The sequence below is a fragment of the Nesoenas mayeri genome, assembly GCF_963082525.1.
Source record: "Nesoenas mayeri genome assembly, chromosome: 3".
Classification (NCBI taxonomy): Eukaryota; Metazoa; Chordata; class Aves; order Columbiformes; family Columbidae; genus Nesoenas; species Nesoenas mayeri.
Window position 1 is genome coordinate 55,140,107 of NC_137544.1, and position 25,244 is coordinate 55,165,350.

At 39.9% G+C, this 25,244-nt stretch overlaps 1 protein-coding gene across 2 annotated transcripts in view; it reads left to right on the top strand.

The window, feature by feature from the left end:
- The window catches only part of TPD52L1 (TPD52 like 1), a gene marked incomplete at its 3' end in the record, with an annotated part of 35,130 nt that extends 12,099 nt beyond the window's left edge, over positions 1-23,031 (top strand). The window contains exons 3-7 of one of the 2 annotated variants that reach the window (XM_080341916.1): positions 6,356-6,457; positions 13,458-13,472; positions 16,143-16,181; positions 18,418-18,478; positions 22,900-23,031. In XM_080341916.1, coding sequence (XP_080198042.1) covers positions 6,356-6,457; positions 13,458-13,472; positions 16,143-16,181; positions 18,418-18,478; positions 22,900-23,031 — 349 coding nt within the window. The remainder of the gene's footprint in view (positions 1-6,355; positions 6,458-13,457; positions 13,473-16,142; positions 16,182-18,417; positions 18,479-22,899) is intronic. The other variant, XM_080341917.1, reaches the window with a different exon arrangement.
- Between the last annotated feature and the right edge of the window lie 2,213 nt (positions 23,032-25,244).

The following is a 25,244-nucleotide window of genomic DNA, read 5'->3' on the forward strand; positions in this document are numbered from 1 at the left end:
TTTTCATTGCCCCTTTTCTAAAAGACATGTGTCCATTTGTTTACACCAGAATTTTCAGCTAATGAAAAATTCACAGCAACATCAGGTGATCTGTTCCAGATCACAGAATCTAGTATTACAGTTTCTCAGGGAGGAACTCACTGTAATTATGGTGGTGCACCAGAAAATATATACAAGTACGTTACAGTTATCTGTATGTATGTATATCCAAGTGTAAGAAGGGGACGCCTGAGTATAAATGTGTATCTGAAATGACCAGGATTAAAAATATCCAGGAAAGGTGACAGGAGAAAGGGAAGGTAACAAAAAGGAAAGGGAGAAATGGAAGGAAAAGGAAAAACCTAAATTAAGCAAAGAGGAAGATAAGAAGGAAAAGGAAAGGAAATGGAGGGATTGAAAGGAAAAGGAAGGGAAAAGGAATGAAGGAAGAGGAAAGAAAAGGAGGAAGAGGAGAAAAAAAAAAGGGGGAAGAAAAGGGAGGCTGGGATATTTTTAATCTGCATAATTTTGTTGATCTAGTTTACAGTGCAGAACCCACAGATACTGTTATTGGCATTGTTTAAGGTGCGATGAACTGTGAAGTTTTGGCCTGGAATGTCTTAAACTCATCTGTGCTTAAGCCAACATATTGTGGCTTTTTCTGCCTGGAGATTAACTGTACAACTGCTTGTTCTGCCCTTATGCTATGCTGCATTGTACAAATAGTGCCCTTCACACAATTGTATCCCCAGTTTTCTGAAGGTTTTGAGGATTCTGGTGCAAGACAGCACAGAATATTTGTCACCCTCGTCTGGCACCTTTCCTGACTCATGACTCTCTCCAGCCCACTGAACAGTTGACTTTGTGTGCTGCACACAGATTTCTGGCTGCAGGCAGGTCCCCTGCGACCTGCAGAGGTTCAGTTCCCTCAGCTCTGCCTTTCCTCTCTCTGTGGGAGAGGAACTGCCTGGGGCACGCTTCCTTTGACAGATTTAGGCATATGTACCCAGCCAAGTGGCAGCACAGTCTCAATTAGTTCTTAGCATACCTGGCAAGGGAAGAATATCTAAAAAAGTACATCTGTCGTTTATTTTTGAAGTTGGAATGAATTCCAGATAAGCACTTAAAAAACCAACAACAACCCAATGAAACAAACAAAAAACGCACAAAAAAACCCCTTAGAGTTCGTTTGTGGGAAAAATGGCAATATGAATGTTCTTGGAAGATATTTTATGTCTGTGTTATCAATGTCTGTGCCATTCATATGTGCATTTGTTTCACTTGAGAATTAGCATAATTTAGCTAATGCTGGGCCCTGCTTTTCACAGAAAATTGACAGAAAAATGGTTTTCTAGATGAGAGTTTCTCAGAGATCCAGATGCTTTACATTGATCCCAGAAATTCCATTCTTAAGCTGACTTAATGGTTTGAAAACTAAAAAAAAGCAAGCTCCACAGGGCATGGCTTGTGCTACCAGGCTCTGCTCTACTGTATGGTTTTGTTGTTAATTGTTTGCATTTTGTTGCATCTTATGTAAGCTTTATCACAGAAGAGGGTTTCTCAAATGGCTTAATTTTGCCAGCAAGCATTGATGGAGAGGCACAATGCTGAATGAAGATGTACTAATTAGCAATGTACTACTTTTACAGAAGCCAGATTTAAATTCTTTGTAATTTCCTCTGGTAGGTCAAATGTGCAGCTTGCTGTGTAAAATATGAATATTATATTTGTAGCCTCCTTCTGTCAACAGTCCACGTACTGCACCTATGAAGGAAGGTTAGATTTAAATCTGCCCTGCGAAGGGCAATTCTGTACTGAGTTGAGATCAAATAGCATGCAGTGTGTTTATCCATCCTGTCTGACCCTGCAGGTGATGGTGGTCATTTAAACACCTCGTTCTCTGACCTCTCTGTATGTCTGCTGCCTGGCTATACTCCATATGAAGCACTATTTCCTTTGCACATTGCGTTTTATGAAACAGTATCTTCTTTCACTGGCTGTAAAAAGCAGCTAGTGAGTCCTGGTTGTCGTATGATAGTACAACCTAAATGCAGTATATGAAACTTCAGGTGAAAAAGCAGTCAAAATATGCTCCAAATCTACTTTGCTTAATTAGTATGTTACAGTACCGGAGATGTTGAGTTATCCTTAAAGCTTCTTTTAAATGTGTTGGGCATATTATCAGAATGTAACTACAATATCAGCATATTTCATTATAACCTCTAATAACCAGTTCTATAAACAATTGTTTCTGTTAAAAAAATACCCTATTAAAAAAATATAATTGGAAGATGATAGATGGAACTCCAGTTAATGCCATAAAAAGTTAATGTTCAAAATGGCACAGGTGAGTTTTATTTACAAGTTTACAATTGTGACAACAATTCACATGCCCTTTGTTTTCTCTTTCTTGTCTGTGAAATAAGTTATAAATATTTACTGTTAAGTGCTAAGTGAAAAGCATGGGATATGTTAGCCATTACCAGCAATTCTTCTCTGCTAGGGGATATGTTTAGATGGCACAAAAGCAGAGAAGGCATTCCTACTATAACTGCATAAATCAAGTAGCCTGTTTCTACTTTTAGTAATCCTACTGGGCATCTTGCAAAACACTGTTAAACTTGGGAAGGTTATGGTGACTTCGTATTAGTGAAAGAAAAACATAGAGCCTTATGATATATTGGTGTGAAAACTGCATGCTGTGGGTTGGGTGGAAGACTAAATTTTTTGAATCTCTGCATCCAAAATTCTTGGAGCTTGTTTCTGCTGCAGCATTCCTGCTGTAAGGTGCAGGGTCACAGAATCACAGAATGGTTGGGGTTGGAAGTGACCTCTGGAGATCATCTAGTTCAACATACCTACTAAAGCAGGTTCACCCAGAGCAGATGTGTCCAGGTGGGTTTTGAATGTCTCCAGAGAAGGAGACTCCACAACCTCTCTGGGCAGCCTGTTCCAGTGTTCTGTCACCCTCAAAGAAGTTTCTCCTCATATTCAGGTAGAACCTCCTTATTTCAGCCAATGGCTGACAGCCTGTTGAGATGCTGTTTGTCATGAGCTGGGTGGTCAGGACTTGCAGTGGCTGTTCAGAGGGTGAGGATGGGCACGTCTTGCAGGTGACTTCTTATGCTGGAGCAACCGATGGTGTTAGGAGGACTTAAGCCAGACCTACAGCGCTTTTTCCAAGGAATAAATGTTATTAGGGCTTACCTGGAATATCCAACTTTATTTCTGCTCTTAAAGGTTTCTGAAAATTATGTAATCTGTTCAGTGCATTAAAACAAAGCTGCAAACTGATGTGTGTCACATGAGGCTATCAAAATTGTTTGCACAGATTATTAATGCTCCATATAACTGAGAAGATTCCCAGAGGTCAGAGAGAATATGTTAAAGAGATCATTGTTACTAGGGTGTTTGGCAAGGTCTCAAATGCTGTAAATATGACATAACTATGATGATAAAAGTATCTGAGCCAAAATACTGTCCTGTATGTCAATACAGAGCATAACTAACTACAGTAAGGGAACGTGATCTGTGGAAAGATAATTTATTTATGAAGAAGGTGCAGTGATATGCATAATGGGGGAGAGGCAGGGATGGAGGTGCCTGACTTTTAAGCTATCAGTGAGCTCTGCTGAGATGCAAATTACTGTTTCTTGTTTCTGCTGACAGGTATTGCATGTTGTGATGCATTTTTACTCTTAATTTTTTTGCTGTTGTTCCTTCAAGCTGGTCTTCAGCATTGCTGGAGGGAGGGGGGATTCATGTCAAAGGTCATTTTTGCTGAAGTTGGTGCTGAAAAAGAACAGTTTTGTAACAGGCTTAGCTGGATTTACACTGTTATGTAATGTCAAAAGTATTAGGAACATACATCCAATCTCCATGGGAGAGGAGGATGTTTGGTTTATGGTATTTACAAAGAAAACACAATACTAATTGGAATTCAGACAATTCCCAGAAGGTGTGTTCTGACCAGTGTAATGTTCAGAAATACATTGGAGATTCTAATATTTCTTAATTAAAGTTGAATCTGTCTGCTGTATGGCATATTTGGGACTATTCTCTTAACAGTTCTACCCAGTGTGAAGAACTTGCAACAGAAAAGTAAGGCATGGAGATGTTTTATCATAAAACTAAATATGCCTGTGAATAAAATGAACTCCAAGGTGTCATTTTCAAAAAATGGGTTGGGAGGATATCTGCGAAGTATTTTGCTGTGAATAGTCAACGGTACATAAATAGGTTCTACTACCAAGGACATTTTAGAACTAAAAGTCAAGTCTTGGACTTCATTTTGTCATCAGCAAAATTCCACTTCATGCTGAATGGTTTAGGAAACTTCCCTGTTAGGAAAATGTCTAAAGACTTGAATGCAATAATGTAGGCATTTTAAGAAATGCCTATATATATATCATATATATATATATGTATATACATAAACACACAGGCATTAGAATTTTTTTCATACGCAGGACTTATCAAAAAGCTACCTGCTCATAGTTTGAAACTTCATAAATGTAAATTATAGGGTCTCATCCACACTAGTTTATATGAGAGTACGTCCACTGACAAGAAGACAATGACAGAGCTATTAAACTCGTCAAGCTAGACTATTGAGGCCTCAGTGAAATAAGTGTTGCAATCTTTCGGTGTCCAGGAACAGGCCAGCAGGGCTGAGGAGAAAGGAGACCCAGTGAAAACAATCTCTTCAGTCTCCTTTGTATTCTACCAGAAGAAATAAAACAGGCATAACCTACCATAAGTGCTCCTGCCTTTCTAATCATTATTAGTGCTCCTTCTGTCACCGTTGCAGTGTTTTAGCCCTTGTCATTCAACATTGTGCCTGTGATTACTTCAGCTTATCTAACTCTGGTTTTCCAGAGATTGGGTACCCTGGTCTGAGTTGGTCCCTGCAGCTGACCTTTCTGGTCAGTGGAAGCAGGGACGAGCACCTTCACAGAATGAGCCATTGCACTTGGCAGGTTCAGAACTTGTTAGGTCAGTGGGTTGTAAGATACTTTGTGGCTTAGGAACATAAAAACATTTGTGTGGGGGGAGATGATTTGTTGATTAGAATACCATCTAAAAGAACAGAGCGTTATGTGGCATCTGCCTTCTAACCGGTGGTTTGTAAAATACACTCCTCAGCAAAGGGCTCTTGGCAATAGGTACTACTGAGGCTATAAAGATGTGCAGAATTGCAAATGTTAAACTTCTCTTATTTCCCCTCCTGCCTCCACAAAGTTATATTGTTTTCATATACCTAAAAGTAAGAAGAAAATACTCCATTTCAGGAATTAGGCAGTGGATTTTTGTTATCAATCTCCAGTGCATTTTGGTACACATTAGCAATCTGACAGGATTTGTTCAAAGGAGAATTAGAACTAGCGGAATTGTATTTCTTAATTTTTCACTATCATTTCTTCAGTTATTGTCTGCCAACGCACACCACAGCATCCAAGACTGATTACATTGTGCTCTCCTTTTGTTACTAGGTCAGTGCTTCTAATTCTGAGCTTGTTTGCGTCACTGGCAGTATCAGATCATTTACGCGGAAGGAAGCCTCTGACACGCTCAGAGTTAGTTTACTCAGCAAAAAAGCATCTGTGCAGAAAAGCTTATTGATTACTCTGAGAATGCAACTTAACTGAAGAGTCTCTGTGGATCAGAGCATTTATTCTGGATCAGTTAATTTAGATGGTTCTATGTTTGAATGTATATACTATACGTGAAATGACTTCTAAAAGGTTTCAGTGCTACTTAGAATATGCATTCACTGTCTATATTTTTTTGTCTTTCTCTGTCTCTTCCAAAACATTCTTCCTTTAAATAATTTTTTAAAATTAAAATTGTAGCGTATGGAAACAGACTTGATGAATTTTATCTCATCTGAAATATCAATAAATAATTGTGTAGTGCATCTTTTAAATGTACCTAATGTGTATATGCATGGAGCTGTATATGTCCTGATTCTTTTCAGTGTTCTATGCAGCAGATTTTGCTACAAAGTGTCTTCTGCAAAAAAAAGCTAATTTAATGTAAATGCATAGAAGTTGTATCAAGCAGGTATTCAATAAATTGCTGCCTTTTACTTTTAAACAGCAGCTTGCACTGACCCACTCAGGGGGTGTTATCTGCAAGGGGGTGAAGAATTGCTCTGGAGAGCATTTTGCTCACATTAGGATTAAACTGCCCTTAGGAAGCTGTGCAGAAGCGAGTATCTTTGTAATTTCTTGTGCTACAGCTGTTGTGTTTCTTAACCTTTCAGTGGATGGGGCCTTAAGATGTGGAAATAAGGGAAAAAGGAATGAATTGCAGGGGATTCTAGCCTCTATTCTTTAATACTTATCACTATTTCTGTTCTAATTTTTGTTTCTAGTTACAAGAAGACACATGAAACCCTGAGCCATGCAGGACAGAAAGCGACAGCAGCTATCAGCAATGTGGGAACTGCTATCAGCAAGAAGTTCGGAGATATGAGGTACGGGAATCTGCTCCTTCTCTGGTCTTGTTTTCAGGACAAAAAGCATAAGTCCTCTGTTAGCTTTTCTCTTCCTTAAACATTAGTGTTTTAAAAGTTCAAGTAGTTTGTAGTCAGTGTATTTTACAACATTCATGGTTTCAGCCAGAAAGGAGGAGTAACAATGAATGAAGATGTAGTTCTTACTTGAGGTCTGGTTAAAAAAAAAAAGTGCAATTTGAAATCCTTTTGGAATAACTGTTCAAGCTTCAGGAAATGTACAGGTAAAATGGAACAAAAAAAAAAAATGCTGTTAGGTCTTTAGTAAACCCACTTTTATTCATGTATGGATCCTGGAGACCAACATTATCTGAAAATAAACAAGCCGGCCTTGGATCTGCTTGTGGAGAGATATATCAAAAAACATTTCAGAGTATTTTCATCATTTTTTTCCACGATATACAAAGGCAAAGTTTTATTCTGCATTTGTATTTATTAAAAAAAAAAAAAAAAAAAAAAAGATAAGATGAAAATAACCGGAGTTGAGGTCTGGAGAAGAACTGCCAGTTAAGTACAAAATAAATGTCAGGCTTTATATGTTGATGTATCTTTAAAAGTGATGAACATTCTGAACATTCCTCAGAATGAGAGCATAAGTGAAGAAATTGGGTGCTGTAAACCAGCACTTCAGTTTTCAACTAGGTAGCAGTATTTCAAAACTTATTCTCACGTGTTTTAGGGAGTTGATTTTTTGTGTTGGAATAGACGTGGGTAACTCTATAAGATATTGTTTGAGCTGCACAATTAGGATCTCATTTATTAGAGACATTTATATGTAGTCACTTTTTATGTCATTTTGTAATGTGTGAGGTAACCATATCCTAAGAATTGTGTGAATCCATTTTATAGTATTTCAAATATATATGTTGCTTGGTTTGTGAGGTTTTTTTGCTTCTTTTCGGTTGTTTTTTTTAGGGGGGCAGTGGGGGTGTTAGTGGTTTGCTTTGTTTTCTTTTGGTTTTGGTTTTGTTTTTTGTTAATTGGTTTTGGTTTTTTGGCAAATGGCTGAAGCATAGTTCTTGGTAGCTAAATGTTATTTTTCAACTTTAAAAAATTTTTAATCTGACTCTTAAGAAATCTTTAGAGTCCCTCCTTCATACCTACTTCTTACATACAGCTTAATAAACCCTCTTCAGAAGTCCTACTGTTTTTCTAGATAAAACTATAAAAGGAAGATCTTCATCACTGTACGGTCTGGTTTATAATGTCTTTTTCCACATTGCAGTTTAAAATGGAAATCTAGTCAGTGACTTTCAACAAAGGTGTGAATGTAAACTAAGAATTGTTTGACTCAGTACAGTGAAAAATCCATAGATAGTATATGCCTAGAAGATAATGTAAGCACGAAGAGGTATGCAGTTACATTTTCCTAGTACCTTGTTTTTAGCATTCAGCAGTCTGAGAGCTGAAAAAATTCTAAAACAGAGGTTTGAGCTTTCATTTAAAAGTATTTGAAGGGTTTTTCTTTATGAATTTATCTTTAAAAAAAAATATTTTAACTTGTATAAGCTTTTGAGATCCATATAACCTCAGGTCTCCTCAGATGGACAGATACTAACAGTTATATGGTAAAGAAGTTTGTGGCTTATTTGTGCATTCCCTATTCTGAATCTCTGTTTTTTCCTTTGATACCTTCTGCCTCTTCTGTGATGAGAAACACTGAGTGTAGTCCTTCTGTCCTTCATGTCACTCATGGTTTCCTGTGGTTTTATTCTATTTCCCTTCAGCTCCCTCTTTTCCAGGCTGAGGCTTCAGTTGCATGAGTTGCTTTTGCAAGCCTTTTCCTACCTTTGTTTATTCTTACTGCCTTCCCTGCACTTGTAGTTATATTGTATATTTTTGAGAAATGCATGATGTGTGTGCTGCGTGTGGCACAAATGTGTCCTCTATTTCATCTTCTGTTCTTTTTTAACACTTCCTCCTGCACCAAAGACAAGCCCACTGCTCAGTGACCAGGTCCTGTTGCTGCTTCCATCCTTTGGATCCTGCAGCAGTGACCAAGGAGTGGGCGTGCAGGCACCTCAGACACGGGCTCTTCATCACAGAGGGCAGGATGATTCTGGCAATTTGGTACTTCCCAGGTCCAGTCGCTTGGGCTTGGCATAGGGTGTGAAATTCACTGCCAAGGCAGAAATGCAATAAAGCATGTTTGTCCTTTGGTATTTCCCTTAATTAATCACTGTTACCAAATTCCTTTGTCTTACCTGTCAGTATCACCCCCCATGCTGATCATGCCTCTGACTAGTGCTGGGGAAGCAGATGGGTGGCATTTATCCCATTAGCTCTTTAGCCAAGGGCTCAAAGCAGAAGCTAAGTCCGTAAGTGTTTTGATGAATCAAAGAAAGCTACTAGAAACAAGCTTCTTGATTGAAATGATTACCTTGAACCTGGTTGGGAATTTTTGGGGAAAATATGAACTGCCGGCACTGCCATTTTCTGTGGATGCTTACTGTTTTCAGTTGAGTTCTCAGTGAGGAGGGTTCTCTTGGTGATGAAGCAGCAAGCAGTGTAGCCAGCATCCCGTAGTTACATAAAACTACTTGTGCCTTCTGCATCTGCTGAACATCCTAAATCTGGAATGATGGTCAGTATGCTTCACTCAGCAACAAAGCTGGCTGAAGATCTTGGCTCCTCTTGGGCGGGTGCAGTTCTGTGTGGGGTCACACTGTAAACCTTATCACTTAAATAACCTGTTTTTAAAAATCTTCCCCTATCCCACTCCAATCCCCTTTGTGTTTGAGGGAGTAAGCTGTAAGGAGGCATGCATGCTTTGTTTTATTGCTTGCTTGCTTTGTTGCTAATCCAAATAATTTTATTTCAGTGATGGAGAATATGGATTATTACCACCCCCTCCCATAATGCTGAACACACATCAGACTCTGGCTTAATTCTCTTGGTTAGGCATTAAGGCTGATAGCCACCAATAGCATCTAGATGAAAAATCCCTATTCTGCTTTCATTCAGAGCAGACACTTGAAAAACTGATTTCTGAAATCCAGATGGTCATCATAATTCCCAGTATGTTCAGCAGTCTGGTGTGTTTGGCCTTTAACCCCCTGCCTGTGGCGATGGTGATTTTGAAAGGGTTTATAGTCAGTCTGACTTTAAATATTGAATCCTGCCTTCTTTGTGAAACAAAATTCTGTTTTCCAGGTTGCCTCCTATGACATCTGTACTATGCACCATGAATACTATGGACCATGAAACGCATATGTTTCTGTTCTGAAGATGTAGGGCCTTAATAACCTGAAAGATTTTTCACCTTGGATTATCTCTAGAAATATTTACTAAAATATCATATATCAGAAACAGGCCAGATAGACTCCCCTGAATGTGCTGTTTCGCTGTTTTAGATTTCAAGAATATTAAATATACAAGAAAAAAAGAAGAGAAACCTCCCTTTGGGGACAGAATGCTTTTGATGCAGCTGCCTTGCTGCTCTTTCATCCCCACTCCAGCTTCCCAAGTGTTTCAACTCTCTAACCCATTTTGTGCATGAATAATCATTAGCATTTTACATCTTCTAGATTCTGTATTAGTTCTTAGTGCTTGTAAGGTCTCTTTACAGTTGTCATGCATTCTATTTATCATGTTACTAGGAATACCAGAAATGCATATAAAACCAGTATACCCATACTTCTTTGCTTTGGGTTACAAACCAGGAACTATTAATGTAGTTAACAGATTCTTCATCAATAGCTCCTGTGATTAATGATATACCATCAGGGTATCCCCAGCTCAGTTGAGGGGCTTTATCCCATGCACTTTTGCACACTGGTAAAGTGTGGATATTTTTCAGCAATATTGCTGGACTGCTCTGCAGCTGTCGTTGTGGCTCTAAGAGTTTCAGCCCTGCTGATCGCATTTTTTAAAATAAGTTGTGATACTGAGTGGGAAACTTTCTGGGGTTTTTTCGTTGGTTTTTAAAAAAATAAGAAAAAGGAAACTGTGTAGAGTATACTACTACATACACACTGTCACATACATTACTACTATACAAGTACATGCATTTAAAGATTAGGCTAACAAAGGCGTGCATGCAAATTAGGATGTCAGCAGTTATACTGCTTATACATCCTTCATTCAGCTGTCTCGTGCATTTTCTCTTAATTACATGATCACACAGACCCCTTTTAAATTCAGTGCCTGGGACGAGCCAGCTATAAAGATGAATAACGTGATGCCTCATTCCTGCCAGGAGCTGGAAGGCACCTGTGGGAAGAGAGAGGAGGCTGCAGGGCGGAGAGCTTGGGGGCATGGCTGGGGCAGCTGAATGTGCCCCTCTGAGATGAGCAGAATCGGCACAGGAGGCATTTGAGGGCCTGGAGGGGTAGAGGAAGGCAAAGTTCTTCCTTCTGGAAAGGAGCAAGGGAAGTTCTGGAAAATACAAAGCAGATACCAGGAGAATGCATTAACCTGTTATTTTCACAGAATCACAGAATGTTAGGGATTGGAAGGGACCTTAAAAGATCATGTAGTCCAATCCCCCTGCTGGAGCATTTTCTAAGTGTTTAGAAGATACCAAGATCGCAAAAACGTAAAAGGGTTTGTCAAGAACAATTATCTTGAGCTGACAGCACCTGTTGCAGGGGACAGAGCAGAGACAGGAGATGTGATAGAGTTTGACTTTGGTAAGACTGTCCGTACTGGTTTTGCAGTCCTATAAGTGTACTAGAGAAATATAGTTCAGGTGTTACTGCTTTAGCAGGAAGAGGGCATAGGGAGTTGAAAATTATATTCAAAGAATAGGTCTCAGTAGCTCACCATAATGCAGGATTTTGCTTCTATCTGTCCTGAGTCTGTCAGTCTTTGGCATTTTCCATTACAGATTTAGATGATGGCATCATGTATACACTTAAAATCCCCAGATGACTGCAGTGGGAGGGAATGCAAGCACTTACAACAGCAGGATTAGAATTAAAAATTGTATTAAATGATAAAATAAAATTCAGTATAAGAAAGTGTCAGGTACATTACTGACAGATGGAAAAAAACACAAAAGCAGAGATCGGGAGCACTGACCAGCCAGCTGGCAGTGGCTTTGCAGATATGGGCCTAGAAAGTGCTAGGCAGGTGGCTCACAAATGCAGCAGGAGTCAACGCAGTGATGCTGTCACTGCTGACACAAACAGAGTTCAAGTAAGTGTTACAGGAGTGTTTGTTTGTAAGATTTGGGAAAGAATTGCTCTGCTCAGCTCCCATGAGGGTTCGGCTGGGGCATTTGGGCCAGTGCAAGGGCAGCGTCCTTGGAAGAGTTTGCCAATGAACTGGAAGGAATGAGGAGGAAAATAATGAAAAGAAAAAAAAAAAAAAAGCTTCAGAAAATACAGCCAGTGAGACAGTGAGAGTGTTTGATGAATGTGGCTGAATAATGAGAGTGAGGATGTAGGAAGTTAATACGAGAGATCAGGAAAAGAGTTCAGCAGTGAAGCTGACCGTGGGCACAGGTTATTTCTGAAGGCTATGAAATCTCACTCATTGGAAGTTTTTAGAAGTTAGGCCAATATCTGTTGGAGATGGCTCAGGTGTAATTAATCTGCTTTAGTGCTCTGGGAGTTGATTTTTGCTGCACCTTTATTGGTGTGCCTTTTGGGTTTTTTATTGTGGTGGTGGAGTCTTTGCACAGCCTTTTGGTGTACGTTTCCAGGATTACCATGATCTAGGGATGTTCTGGGCACTTAAAACTGTTGCTGGAGTCCCTCAGTTAAATATTGTAGCTATCATGCCCCAAACTACCATTGTTAAACCTCTGTGTCTCTGATATCCCCTACAAAGGAAACAGAAATATTGTCTTGCTTCTGTCTGTAATTTCATAAGTATTTCTTTTGCTGATGGGTGAAGCTGTTGTTTTCTCGCATTTCTGCTGTCACTTGCCCCTTCATTCATGCTGGTTTTTAGAGCTCTGCAGTAACACAGATTTCCCTGGTTTATGGTTGTACAAGTATCAGTATTAACATGGAGAAGAGGGTGGCTGGTACTGAGAGTCAGCAGGTAGGAAAAGGCGGTACATATGGCAACAGTATTACTTAGCTGGTCTAAGCACAAATCCATTAATTAATGTTTCAGAAGCACCAATATACATGATGATGAGCCCTGTAAATAACCCTGAAGAAATCAATGCTTTTCTTCAGGGCAAGGTGTACATATTGTGCAGCAAATAACACATCCCACCACACAATGAAACAGGATGGGAAAAATAAATATTGAGGAGATGTTCATTAAGTGTGCAACATCTATCTGGCTCACTGCACGAGGCAGGTGTTCCCTTGAAGTGGTCTGTAATTAAAGACTACATCAATAACACACAGATGAAGGAGAGGCTGTCTGCCTCATCATTTCTCGACTTTAGAACCTTAATGACACCCTTTGAATATTATATATCAGTGTGCCTCTCCTGGTTCTGCTGCCTTAATTAAGTTTCTTGTGAGCTGGAAAACAGGTTCAAAGTGTTTCAAGTATTTTTTTCCAAGATGGAAGAACTAATTTAGAAAATGTCATTTTAGGAATTAAAAGCCCCTTATTTTTTCCATACCTTTCTCAACTGAGAGATGATTAAGAAATCCAGAGGGGGAAAAAAAAGACATTTTTTGCTGATGTACAATTCCAGTTTGTCTATATTTACTCTTAAATGAGGTTAAGGTAGGATTTTGGGAGGGAAACCAGTTAGCATTGTTTAGATCTCTTCTAATGAAGATAACACAAAGTTTAGCAGACAAAATTTCCATTCTTTGTTGCACACAGAATAGGTGACTGCGTAGTGAAAAGTCTGTGAAAATTATTGTTTTGAAGGAATCTCAACTGATCCATGTTCTAGTGTGAATTCCAGCATCAAAATTTGAATGCAAATGATTGTATTTTTGTCTTTGAGCAGTTTGACATACTACAGATATATATGTGTATTTTTGTTGTGTTTTCCTAATACTTTTAACCTTGCTTTTCTTTCCTCATGCATCCACCACAGATCACATTCAATTAGGTAAGACATGTTATTCTCCTTGAATACTGCTTCTGTATTGGACAGAATTTGTTTTGTGGCACGTAATGCAGTAACCTCTTGCCTTTCAGTATCGTTCTATATGATAAAAACATATGCTACTTAAACTGCAATGTCTTATTTTTACAGCATGGCCAGTATAATGAGGAAAGAAGTGAACTAAGTGTTTGCCTTGCTCTTGAGTAGATTAGTCTCAAATTCAAATAATGAACACATTCAAAATACGTTGCTCTTGGGAAAACCTATTTATACATAATCACATTCTATCAACCATCTTTTTGTGTCAGAGGACACATAAACAGCAAACATTCTGTTCAGCCTGCAGAGTTTTAGAAAGATTGTATAAAGTATTTAATTACCTCCTCTTCAATAAACCAAAAGTATATTAGTCATGAAGTATACATGGTGGCTCTTTGAAAGTCTTGAGGCCTGGGGAGATTTCCAATAGCAGGCCAAGTTCTTCACATGATTAAAAGGGTTCTTTGTGTTCAGAGCTTGAATTTATTGATGCTGTAAAGTACTTCAGTATATGATGAATTATAAAATAATTTTATGTGTGCTGAAGGATTCTACAAGCTGTCTGGCTTTATGTCAGTTCACCCCGTGAGGGGCTGAACAGCCCAAATCCCCGGCAATGCCGCTGGCCTCGTAGCATGGTCAGTGCACAGGACAGCTGGAGAACAGTTCTGTTCAGCTAAGTAATCCTAACATGGACTCCTACTTCACTGAGAAAACTTCAAAATGGGGCATAGATTGACATTCCCACCTCACTCTGACGTGAAACCAAAATGTAACGTTTAGCAGCCTTTGTCAGGAAGGATCTCTGTTCTCTGCCTCTGCACTAATCACTGTCACAGACACGTGTGTCTTCAAAAAAGCTTAGTGTTTTAGGCTTCTAGTAAAAGAAGACGTTGTCACTGTTCCTGTAACTTGCATCCTTACCTCTTTAAAGAAATTAAATTAACTCAGTGAAACGTGCTCTTAGTATTCAGATTGTCTGTCACATGCCATCTCTCAGCTGTGGAAATTTAATTTGGCACAATGTCATCTTCTTACTTAAGCCTTCGTATTTGGAATGTTTGCTATTAGAAGAGGAGCAGCCTATGCTGAAATACTTCCAAAATCTTATTTTTGCCTATTTGTTTTGTGTTACAAGACTAAAATGGCAAGCATGCTTATTTAATTTCACTAGGGTTGTTAAAGATTTGCTGCACTTGTGAAATGTTTTGGCTACTCTTTCATAAGTCTTAAAAATTATGTGAAAAATTGAACATGAAACATTTGCATTGTCTGCTGTCAGTTCTTGTCTATCTGAGCTTAGCTGAAGCCTTAAAATATACACAACAACAAACAGTTCATATAAAATCTCTCTGTCCCACCTGCTTGCCAAATAGCTCTTGCTCCCAACTCCCCCCGATGTTTCTGAATCTTTAATCTGGAAAAAAAAAATCTTTCGTATGTATATGAACATAGTGCTTCTCTGAATTTTTATAGTTTAGAACAAACACGTGCTGTTTATACGAAAGCTTTCATGTTTTAATGCTATAATCATGCTTTGTTTGATTGCAGCCGAATGTTGATGTCCCTTAAAGTAAAGCTCTAGCTGTTCTCAATCAAAGCAGGCTGAAAGTAGCCGTGAACAAATTTTTGAAATAATACATACTCTTGCAGTGTGCGATTTATGTATAATGTTAAGATCTAAATGTACTTATGGGCAGCTTTTACACTTCAAATAAAGAATAGTATTCAAAACAGGCTTGGTGTGTCCCAGCAGCAGGGAACAGGTGAAGCCATTACAGCAGAGTTGGCTTTCATGGCTCAGGTGGGAGGATGGCTAATGTAAGCCAAGTGGTTAGAGTGGGTGGCCATCTGCAGGCTTAAAGGCGTGCTAGAGGATCTGGGGATCTTTGAGGGATGTGGAGGCTCCATCCTTTGCTTGCCAGCCTTCCAATACTCTTGCTGCTGGGAGGTCCGAGGAGAGAAGTGTGGCAAGGAGAGCCATATAAGGGCTGTGGAAACCTGCTTTCTACAGGTAAGGCTGAGATGTGAAGGAGGAGGTGAAGCATCCTAGAGATGGGGACAACAACTGCTGCAGCTGAGAGCTGCATCTCTGGTTGAAGAAACCTCCTGTTTAAGTAGCCTGTCGTGCTATACATACTGGAGGCCAGTGCTGTTTGGGCTGTGTACATTGCATGTATGACAAAGACCAGCAATTGCCTCCTCACCTACTGCCTTGGACCAGCTCTTTGTGTTCACAAACCTGAGGCTCCCAACACAAGCTTATCACTGTCACTGCAGGACACGGAGGTCGCTCCCTGTTCCTGTGTCACGTGTTGCATATCTCTGTAGGTGGCAGGGGTCTGCGTCATTTAAATGGGTATTTCCAGGAGCTGCTTTGCATCATTCTTTTGAGCCCTGTTAAATTGCTGATCGGTTGACATGAGAATGTGGTGCTAAGATCTCCAGTGCTGACACTGAGCTGGAACTCACAAGTGAATTTGACAAGTTGTTGCCATCAGGAGAGGAAGAGTACCCGCACTGTTGAAAATATATGTGTCTATATATTTTTATTTAAAAAAAAATAATTGTTATAATCACATTGCAAACTGGATCTTACAGCTTTTTTCTTTCTCTTTTGCTTTAATCCCACAGTTACTCTATTCGCCATTCCATAAGCATGCCTGCAATGAGGTAATATGCTACCCATGTTCTATTTGCTACAGTGTTGTTGAACAGTGTGATGAGGGGGGATTTGCATACTTTCATCCTGATCCTGCAGTTTCTACTTGGATGAATAGTCCCACTTTAATCAATTTAGGTTATTCATGTAGATAAGGGCTTCAGGACAGGCCGTCTGTGTTATTTTCCTTTTAATTGTATTAACTGTTTAATCTCTTGTACAAGCATTGAATAAACAAAGCAGTTCTGAGAGGTATTTGAGTAGTTGATTGTTATCAGGTTTGCATTACTGAATCTGAAATGCAATTGTTTTGCTCTCTCTAGAACATCATCCAAAGCCCATTAACATCAGAGATGCTTTCCACTCCAGCAGGCTTTGGCTCATGCTCCTATAGAGGGATTTTATATGAGTGCTTTCATATTTTAATGGCTATAATCATGCTTTACTGAATGCAGCCAAATATTGATGTCTGTTCAAGTAAAGCTCTGACTGTTTTCAATAAAATTAGGATCCAGCTTGGTTTTTACCCTCTCAGCCTCTAAATATGAGTATCCCCACTCCCTGCCAAGCATGTGGGGAAAACAAATGAAACCAATCTCCTAACTATGTGATGGATGCTAATTCATTCAGATTCAGCAGGTGGATATCTTAAGGCTATTCACTAGTGTGACCTATGGGTCAAATGTAAGTCATAAAACTCAGTTTATCTCTCCTTTTGACCCTTCTTACCCTGCAAAAAGTCTGTCACCTATTTAACAGAATCCAGAAGTAAATCTGCATTATTTTTCCAACTGCCTTCCGTTTCCCTTTCCTTAAATTAGGGTCACTTTAACTTAGCCTGATGAGGGATATGATGTAAATGTATTTGCAGAAATAGATGCTATCATGATGCTCCTGGTAAGTTCCTAGAATGTGCAAAGAGGATGAACCAGAACACTGAAGTTTCAGCAGCCATTGGCTTCATCACTTTGTGAGATGAAGTGCAGGCTCCTGCATGTTTGCCTTTCCCACTGGCTGACATGGACACACCTGCCAGGGTAAAGTGGTTCTGCCTCATTGTTCTGCTCTGAGGGCACCCTCCATTGTGGTTAAAGATCACTGTTATGTTTTATTTCATGTAAGAACAAATGGATGTCATGGTTTTAGTCCACCGTGCCAGCCATGGTAGGAGTTACCACTGCGCTTTCAGTGGTAGTAGTTTCTATAATTTCTCATAAGCACTGCAGAAGCTGCTGCAAAAAGGGGAGAAGAGACATCCATCTGGCAACTGAGGGGCAGCATGAGTACAGATCTCTGTGGGGATCCATACTCTCACTTTAAAACACCATATGCATTATATTCATATTACATGGCAGATATTGGTTGTGGTCAGTATGTTCTGTTTGCAGGAAGGCATGTAAAAAATTGAATGCATCTAAAATGAGACAGAAGCTATGTTTTAAGTTTCAGAAAGAGAGAGAGAAAGGAAGAAAGAACAAACAAGTTTGTCAGGCAAACCAGCAAAGTAAATATGTGATTTGCTTTAAGACGGAAAATCACATCTGTTGCCCTTTTTTTAATATTCTTTTCAGATATGTTCAACTCACAGTTTTCCCCAAAACAGTGTTGTGTTCTGTTGTACAGGCAGTGAAAGGCAGAGAATGGCTTAGCTTTATCAGATGGGCACCCTTGGAACAAGCATCCATACAGACTTTGTCTTGGAAAGCAGCAGAATACACCTGCAGTCACAAAATCATGGAGTGGGGAGTCAGGATTCCTCAAAGGCATTTGGGACCCGCTTCCTACCTAGTTCTAATCTCCTTTATCCTAGCCTCAGGACATTAAACTGTCGTCTTTTTAATTATACAGATTATGAACTTGCATAACAGTAAGTTTCATGACAGCAACAAGACAAATGGATGAAGCCATAGAAATGCAGCACTACAGACGGTGTTCTCTGGTTGTTCTTCTGAGAACATGATAAATGTATCAGAGGGTAGGCAGGCCAGTCACTGTTCGGTTTCAATTACTAGGCAGGTTCTGCTATTACAAATTTGTAGCTCAAAAATACTCATCCAATTACTATAACTAGATTTGACTGACAGTGCACAAGTGGCTGTACTCTATCAGTCTATATCCCCATGCTGCCAGCCAGCCTTCATTCTGTCGTAGCCTTGCTGCCTGGTAAGCACTGACCAAATTATGGAGTTACACCGTTATGTTTGCAACTGACTCTTCTTCTTTCTTTCAACTTTCTTTTTCTCTTAGGAATTCCCCAACTTTCAAATCGTTTGAGGAGAAGGTTGAGACCACTGTCACAAGCCTTAAGGTAAAGTTAGAGGCAGAGTTGCATGGCTGTGTGTGTTAAAGTGTGACAGCTTAGTTGTCCCTGTCATTTGAGATGATAGGGACCAGTTGTATTTGCTGTTCCATCAAGAATTTCACAGACCTGTAGGAGCACTAATGGAAAATGAAGGCAATATGCAGAGAAAGTCTTTCTCTGCTTTGTTACTAAGAAATTACTTCTGTTGTCTGCCAAAGGTAATAAAGTAGTCTCAGAAATACCAAAAGTATAGCCATACTACAATGGTAAGCAGAGACATTTCATGTGTGACCACAGTTGCTGATGCTGTCCAAGGCAGAGCCATGTGGAGGTGGAAGGTCAGGCTTTGAAAGCAGTGTGGCCTCATGAGTTTTGTGCTGTGCCCTGCCAGACAGAGGCGGCCATGGGCCCTGCAGAGTGAACTTCCATCCCTGAGCTCCCCCTCTTTCAGTACTAGAGATGTACTCACCAAGTGGCCCTTACTCAGCTGGTGGGAGCTGTTGTGTAACTCAGGTGTGATTCATACTACCTGTGTGCTCTTAGTACTGACCTTGTCTTTCTTTAATGCAGGTGTGTTTCCTCTCAAATTTCCATGTTTTTTCTGGATTTAAAATTTCAAAACTGTGTTGACATATTTGCTCTGGGACAGGAATGTCTGATGCCAAAGTTACCAGTTATCACTAATAGAATCATAGAATGGTTTAGGTTGGAAGGGACCTTCAAAGGCTATCTAGTCCAACCCCCCTGCCATGATCAGGGACATCTACAACTAGATCCAGTTGCTCAGAGCCCCATCCAGCCTGGCCTTGAATGTCTCCAGGGATGGAGCATCTACCACCTCTCTGGGCAAAATAATAGCACTTGTTAAGGCTCTTATTTGGCATGACAGAGCATGGCAAATTTGCAGTGAGCTAATCTTCGCTGTGTGGTAAGGCACATGCAAGGGAAGAACAAGAGGGTTTGTCTCCCAATAGTTCTTATTCATCAGATAAACTCAAGTGTGCTCATAAAATGGCATTTTACTTTGCTGTGATAGAAACATCACAGTGCATTTCAAGTACAGCCTGTCAGTGAACAAGGGCCAAGCTGATCACCCCTCATTTTAGGAGGAACTGAAAATACCAGATGAATGCCAAAGGGCATTATGACTTGTAAAGCATTAGAAAGGCAAGAAAATGGCCTTCCACTTGGGGCAAGAGGACATTTCTTGTTATAGAAAATGCAAATTACAGCTAGAGCTGAAGCAGCAGGTGCATAGGGAAGGTTTGTCTTTTCCGTGCCACAGTGAGATCATAAGGCAGATAAAATTTTCCAGTCAGCATCTTAGGAAAGTAGGCAGCAGAGCGCTTGAGTTATTTTCATGTTTCTAAAGATGCACGTCCATCAAAGAATGAGCAGAGTTGCTCTATCATTTTCACCTTTTGAATGCTGACATTTATTCAGTGATAGGCTGTTCTACCAACTTGAAGTCATGATAGTGTAGGGTAATGTCATCTCTATTACACCATGTCAGAGAAGGAAACATCATCTCAGTTTCCCAGGTGGGGAAGGAAGACTGGGAGCATCCCAAGGAGCTAAAACAGAACACCAACTTCCAGAGCCTCAGCTCAGTGCCTGTTTACACCTTCCTATTAATTCTTTCCACCTTAGCTGCAAATGCTTTTTATACTTGGTCTCACTGTAGGAAGAATCATTCATGCAAGGGAAGGTCTGAACTCCTGTCTGTTGCCGTCAAGTGTATTGCTTGCTTATCTCTTTACGTTCCTTCTACCCATTTAGACAAGAGATGCAGCTCATTGGAACACATGCCTGAAAAGGATTTTTTTCCATGTTCTTCACCACTCACAAGTTAAAAGAAACTACAGTGGAGAAGTGCAGCACTTTTTGTACCCATTTGGATGCTAAACCTACTCTCAGGGCTTTCAGTAGTGCTTCTGAACTACTCTAGACACCACACATCCATTCCTCCTACACTTATGGCTAGCCTGTGAGAGGAACAGCCTAAGGCCTTTTGCTTTGCTTTTAAGAGCCTGATCTTATTTTGTTGGCTAAGCAAAGCCATTCTTCTAGAGGAGACTGTTTGTCGTGCCAGCTCTTGGCCTGGCATGTTCTGGGTGCTCTTAGATCATCATGTAAGCAATCTCCAGTTAAGCAGGACAAAACAAAAGTCTCAAGTCTAAAGTCATCTTCCACATCCCATGCAACCGTCATTGTCCATGTTTTTTGGCAAACCCACTGGCATTTTCTACAATATTTTTTGTCTGTATTCTCTTTCTTTCATTTCTTTGTGCAAATGGAGAAAGGAAGCTGGAGGCGTGGACCTACGGTGCCACCAACATAGGCTGTGGAAAACTGGGAATGTCTCAGCGCTGTTCTTCCTTTTCCCTGCCACTATTCCAAGGCTTGGAAGATTTGGAAAACCAGGGGGTGGAGGGTTTGGGGGGAGAAATCATAGGCTGTCCCTTCAGTTATAGGATCCTGTTGTTGTCTGAAAAAGTGGAGAACTTCCAGAGAGGCTTCTGAAAGAAAGAAATTCACAGCACTAGCATTATAATATTCCTCCTTCCATATTAGTTACACATCTTCAGTGGTGCTACAATGTTTTGTAGTTGAGCAAAACTCATGTTCAGATTTCATACATTTATAAGTCAAATTTCAAGTTAGATTTTATTTGCTCTTGGAGTTTGGGTTGCAACTTTCTTAGGGAAGTGTATTAGTTCAGCTTCCTCTGAAAATCAACAGGATCTGGATGCCCAGCTCTCTTTAATGTTCCTGAAAATCAGAACACAGTTGAATTAAATGTTTGCTGTAAACACCGAGGTACTGGGCAGAGGCATTTGGTAAAATGACTTATATCATTCTTGGTTTTGGACGGAAGAGCAGGCAGAAAAGCAAATAGAAAATGAAACTGCATTAATGTTGCTGATTTTGAGGTGTCCAAATTCAGATGCACATTATCCAAGTCATTTGAAATAGTGCAGGAATAGTCTGCTTTCATAATCGCTCTGATCAGGCCAAATCAATGTTCTCTTAAGAATTTTAATTGGCAAATAAAAGTAATGTGTTCTGCCATGAAAACTTAATAGCAGCTTTACCAGGCAGTGGCTGCCTTTTCACTGCAAGTTTGCGCCTACCAACATATAACAATACATGTATTTCATTTTGCTGTTTGCAAAAATCAGTGATGGACCAATACTTCCATAAAGTCAGCACAACCCACTAGACTGGATACAGATACCTCCTGAGATGGGAGCTTTTAATAACTGTGACTTAAATGGTCTGAGCAAATATTAAGCCTACTTCTACCTTATTTTATAGAACTCTCAAGCCAGGCAAGGTACTGTGCTAGTGGATGAAACAGCAGATTACATAGGATTAACCCTTTGGAAACTTAGGACACAAAACTCATTTAATTAAAATAATCTTCCTAAGCATTCAGTGGCTGACAGGCTGGACAGAATGCCAGCTTCTCTTTAAGTCCTGCTGCAGTTCTAAGATGGAATAAAAAGTTTTGCCCTATTTTCAGGCTTCAGTCCACTGCCAGTGAGCATATCAGCAAGCCAAGCCATAAAAGAACATTCTCTTACCAAGACAACCCAGTCAAAACAGCTTTGTCACTTTGTCACTTAGTCTTGGTTGTTTCCAAATCTTTCTATGTCTTTGTCAGGAAAACTCTATTTCAGAGATTTAGTCATATTGGGTTTTATTTTTAATACTTACATTTACAAATACAACAAACTGAAGCATTTTGAAAGTAGATTACCTGTGAGCACATTGTCGTATGTATCATTCATGTAATTTTGTATTTCTTTCTCCCCCCGCCTTTTCCCCCCCAGGAAAATGCTGTGAGCAGTTTTATATATCAGTCTCTAGAGAGCTACACTACCTAAAGGGAGAGAAGCTGCTGGTCTTGTTCTTGGGTTACTGTAGTCTTAGTCTCCAAAATCCAAGTATGGTTTATGTATTTTGAGAGCAGCTGTGTTGCCATTGATGACAGATGGGCCACTTTAGTCAGCAAACGAACCGGTTCATTTTAATACCCATCTCTTATCCAGCCTGCGTAGAACTGGAAAAAACAGTGAAACCAGAGTGAGCTACTCATGTATAAGAACTGCACTAAGTGTAATGGTAGGATCTAGGATCCTGTTGGCATCTATTCATATTTAGGGACTGGTTCCTTTAAGCATATGATAAATGCCACTGGCAGATTTTATGATTGCAGCCTAGAAGTTTAGAAACTGGGGGAAGAAAAGGGGTTGCTTTATTTGACTGTTTTTATAGCTTTTGTTCTAAGAAAAAAACAACCCCACATGTTCTCTGCCTGCTTTGAACAGGTTCCCAGCCCTCGGTGGTCATGGGGTGCAGTGCAAATGGGACTTGCACAGTATGAGCTGAGGAACTTGTTCTTTTTCTTTGCCTCGTTTCAGACCAAGGTTGGTGGGACAAGCCACACAGGGGGCAGTTTTGAAGAAGTTCTCAGTTCCACAGCCCACGCCAGCGCTCAGAGCTCTCTTGCTGGCACCCGGCTCCCCGAGACTGAAGAAGAGCTTCAGTGTTAGACTGCAGGCCGTCCTGAGCCTCCAGGCCTCTCTTCAGAGACTTGCCCAGCCCGTAATTTTTAGACCTCCCTCACCACCTAATTTGCTCAGTAAGGTTTTGTCAGCTTTGGAAAACTGCCTCCCTGGCCTCATGCTGGAGAAGCATTTTCTCTATTTGTATTTTGGACAGGCCATTTTATCATCAGGTACTTTGTACACCACAGAAACGACACGCAAGTTACTGACTTGTAATGCTCTAAAAATGTTAAGTGACCAAAATAGTTTTCATTTTCATGTAACTTCCCTCCAACAATCTCCCAGTCTCTTTTTCTTACTTCTTTTAGTTTACTGTTTTCTATCTCTTGGTTTCCAACTCCCTTCTCAGTGCCACATGAGACAGATGGACCTAGAGCTGTGCAAAGACTTCTACTGCCAGCAATAGTCCATATATCAGCTGCCTACTGGTCAATACCAGGTGCCCTTAGCTCAGGAGTGTCTGTACATGATTTATTTCCTAATGGAATTAAATCACTTATTGTCACAAACTGTTTTTTCTCCTTCACTGGTACAGTCTGGCATTGCCCTCTGCCCATGAGTCAGCAGGGTCAAGGAGGACGGGAAGAAACACCCAGTCATTCATATAGAAACTGAACTGATCACAGCTGCTGATTTGATGATTGTTGTAGCTGGAAAAGCTTCAGTTCCATTGCTTGCTCTCTGTGATTTGGTAAGACTTGACAGTATAAGCTAGTTAATTACAAAAGGAAGAGGAGTGGAGGGAACACCTAATATTTTTGCCTACATGTCTTCCCCTCAAAAATAAGGGAAGGTCTGTTTGTGAGCCTCAGTCAAGGTACAGCCTTAATGGAAGGAATCCAAACCCAACAATTGGCTTAAGATGTGCCATAGGTTAGCGAGCCCACACCTTCAGTCCACACTTGAGAGCTGCTAGTGTAAACCGTGTTATCTTACAATACACAGGCTGAGTAGGTACTTCACTTTTGGTGTCAAATTCTGTCGTGCTTCAGTCCAGGATATAACTGCAGCAACTGCATTATATCTGCTTACTAAGAGCCAGTCATCTCGCAGCTTTGATTCAGCATGTTTTCTTGCATCCTTTTAACTTTTTTTTTCTAAAAAAAGAGCAGCACACTTGTGACACTATCGTGCTGTCTAGTGGGCACGTGTCAGTCTGCATGTTGTGTTACTCAGTTCTCAGACTGAGCTGAGAACATCTTTGTCAATAAACAAGATGGAAAAGAGTCTGGCTGCTTGCAAAATGGATGCATTTTTTTTTTTTTAGCATAAGCCAAAGCTTCAGTGTTAGTGAGTTTGACATTACAGACTGCTTAAAATCTTGTGAGGAAACTTGGCTTTAAGTGATTTTTTTCCTGTGTGGCTTCTGTTATAGTTTTTACAAAGTTGGAAGTCCTTTTGTAATGTTCTACTGGACATAAGTTAGCTTTGGACGTTTATATCAAATGCCTCTTTAGTGTGATTTTTAGCATGGAAGCAAATCTAATTAGGTTTTTTTAGTACAGTTTTCTTGTGATGGTTTCCTAGCTTATTTTACATGGTTTTCTGCATAAATGTGAATTTATTTAAATAAATATTAATAGTCAACTTAGTTTGTGTAAATGAAGTTGATACTCTTATTAAAAATAAATTTCTCTCTCTTTTACATTTTGTGATGTTTTCTTTTTAATTGTATATTTACCAGTACTACTGTGCATCTCGAAGCCTTGCTATGTCACAGCAGAGCATCAAGGTAAAGTGCAAAAACATCATCTGCCATTCCTAGTTCTTACAATCTGTTCAGTCCCTCCTGGATGGCAACTTCCCCATGGGAATCTGTGGCCAAAATTTTGAAAACTTAGGTTTGAATTGAAACAGGTTCAGTAAAATTGACATGCGTGGCAGGAACCATCTTCTAGGTCTAAAACGGCTGACTTTCTTTTTAAGCAGGGCCAGCAGCCAAACCACAATTAAAACATGGAGTCCAAGCACTCTCACCTCCTACAGGACACTAGTTTAGACCTCATTTTATTTACATATGTATGTATATACACAGGAAAATGCTTCTGGAATAGCAGTAAATTGCTTTAAATTACATGCATTAAGAACACAATTTAAAGGGCTTCTCTCAGCTGTTAGTGGAGACAGGTTGGCCAGACAAACTTACCTTCCATGTAAATCCTTACATGTTATTGTCATTCTAGCAGCTGCTGCTACAT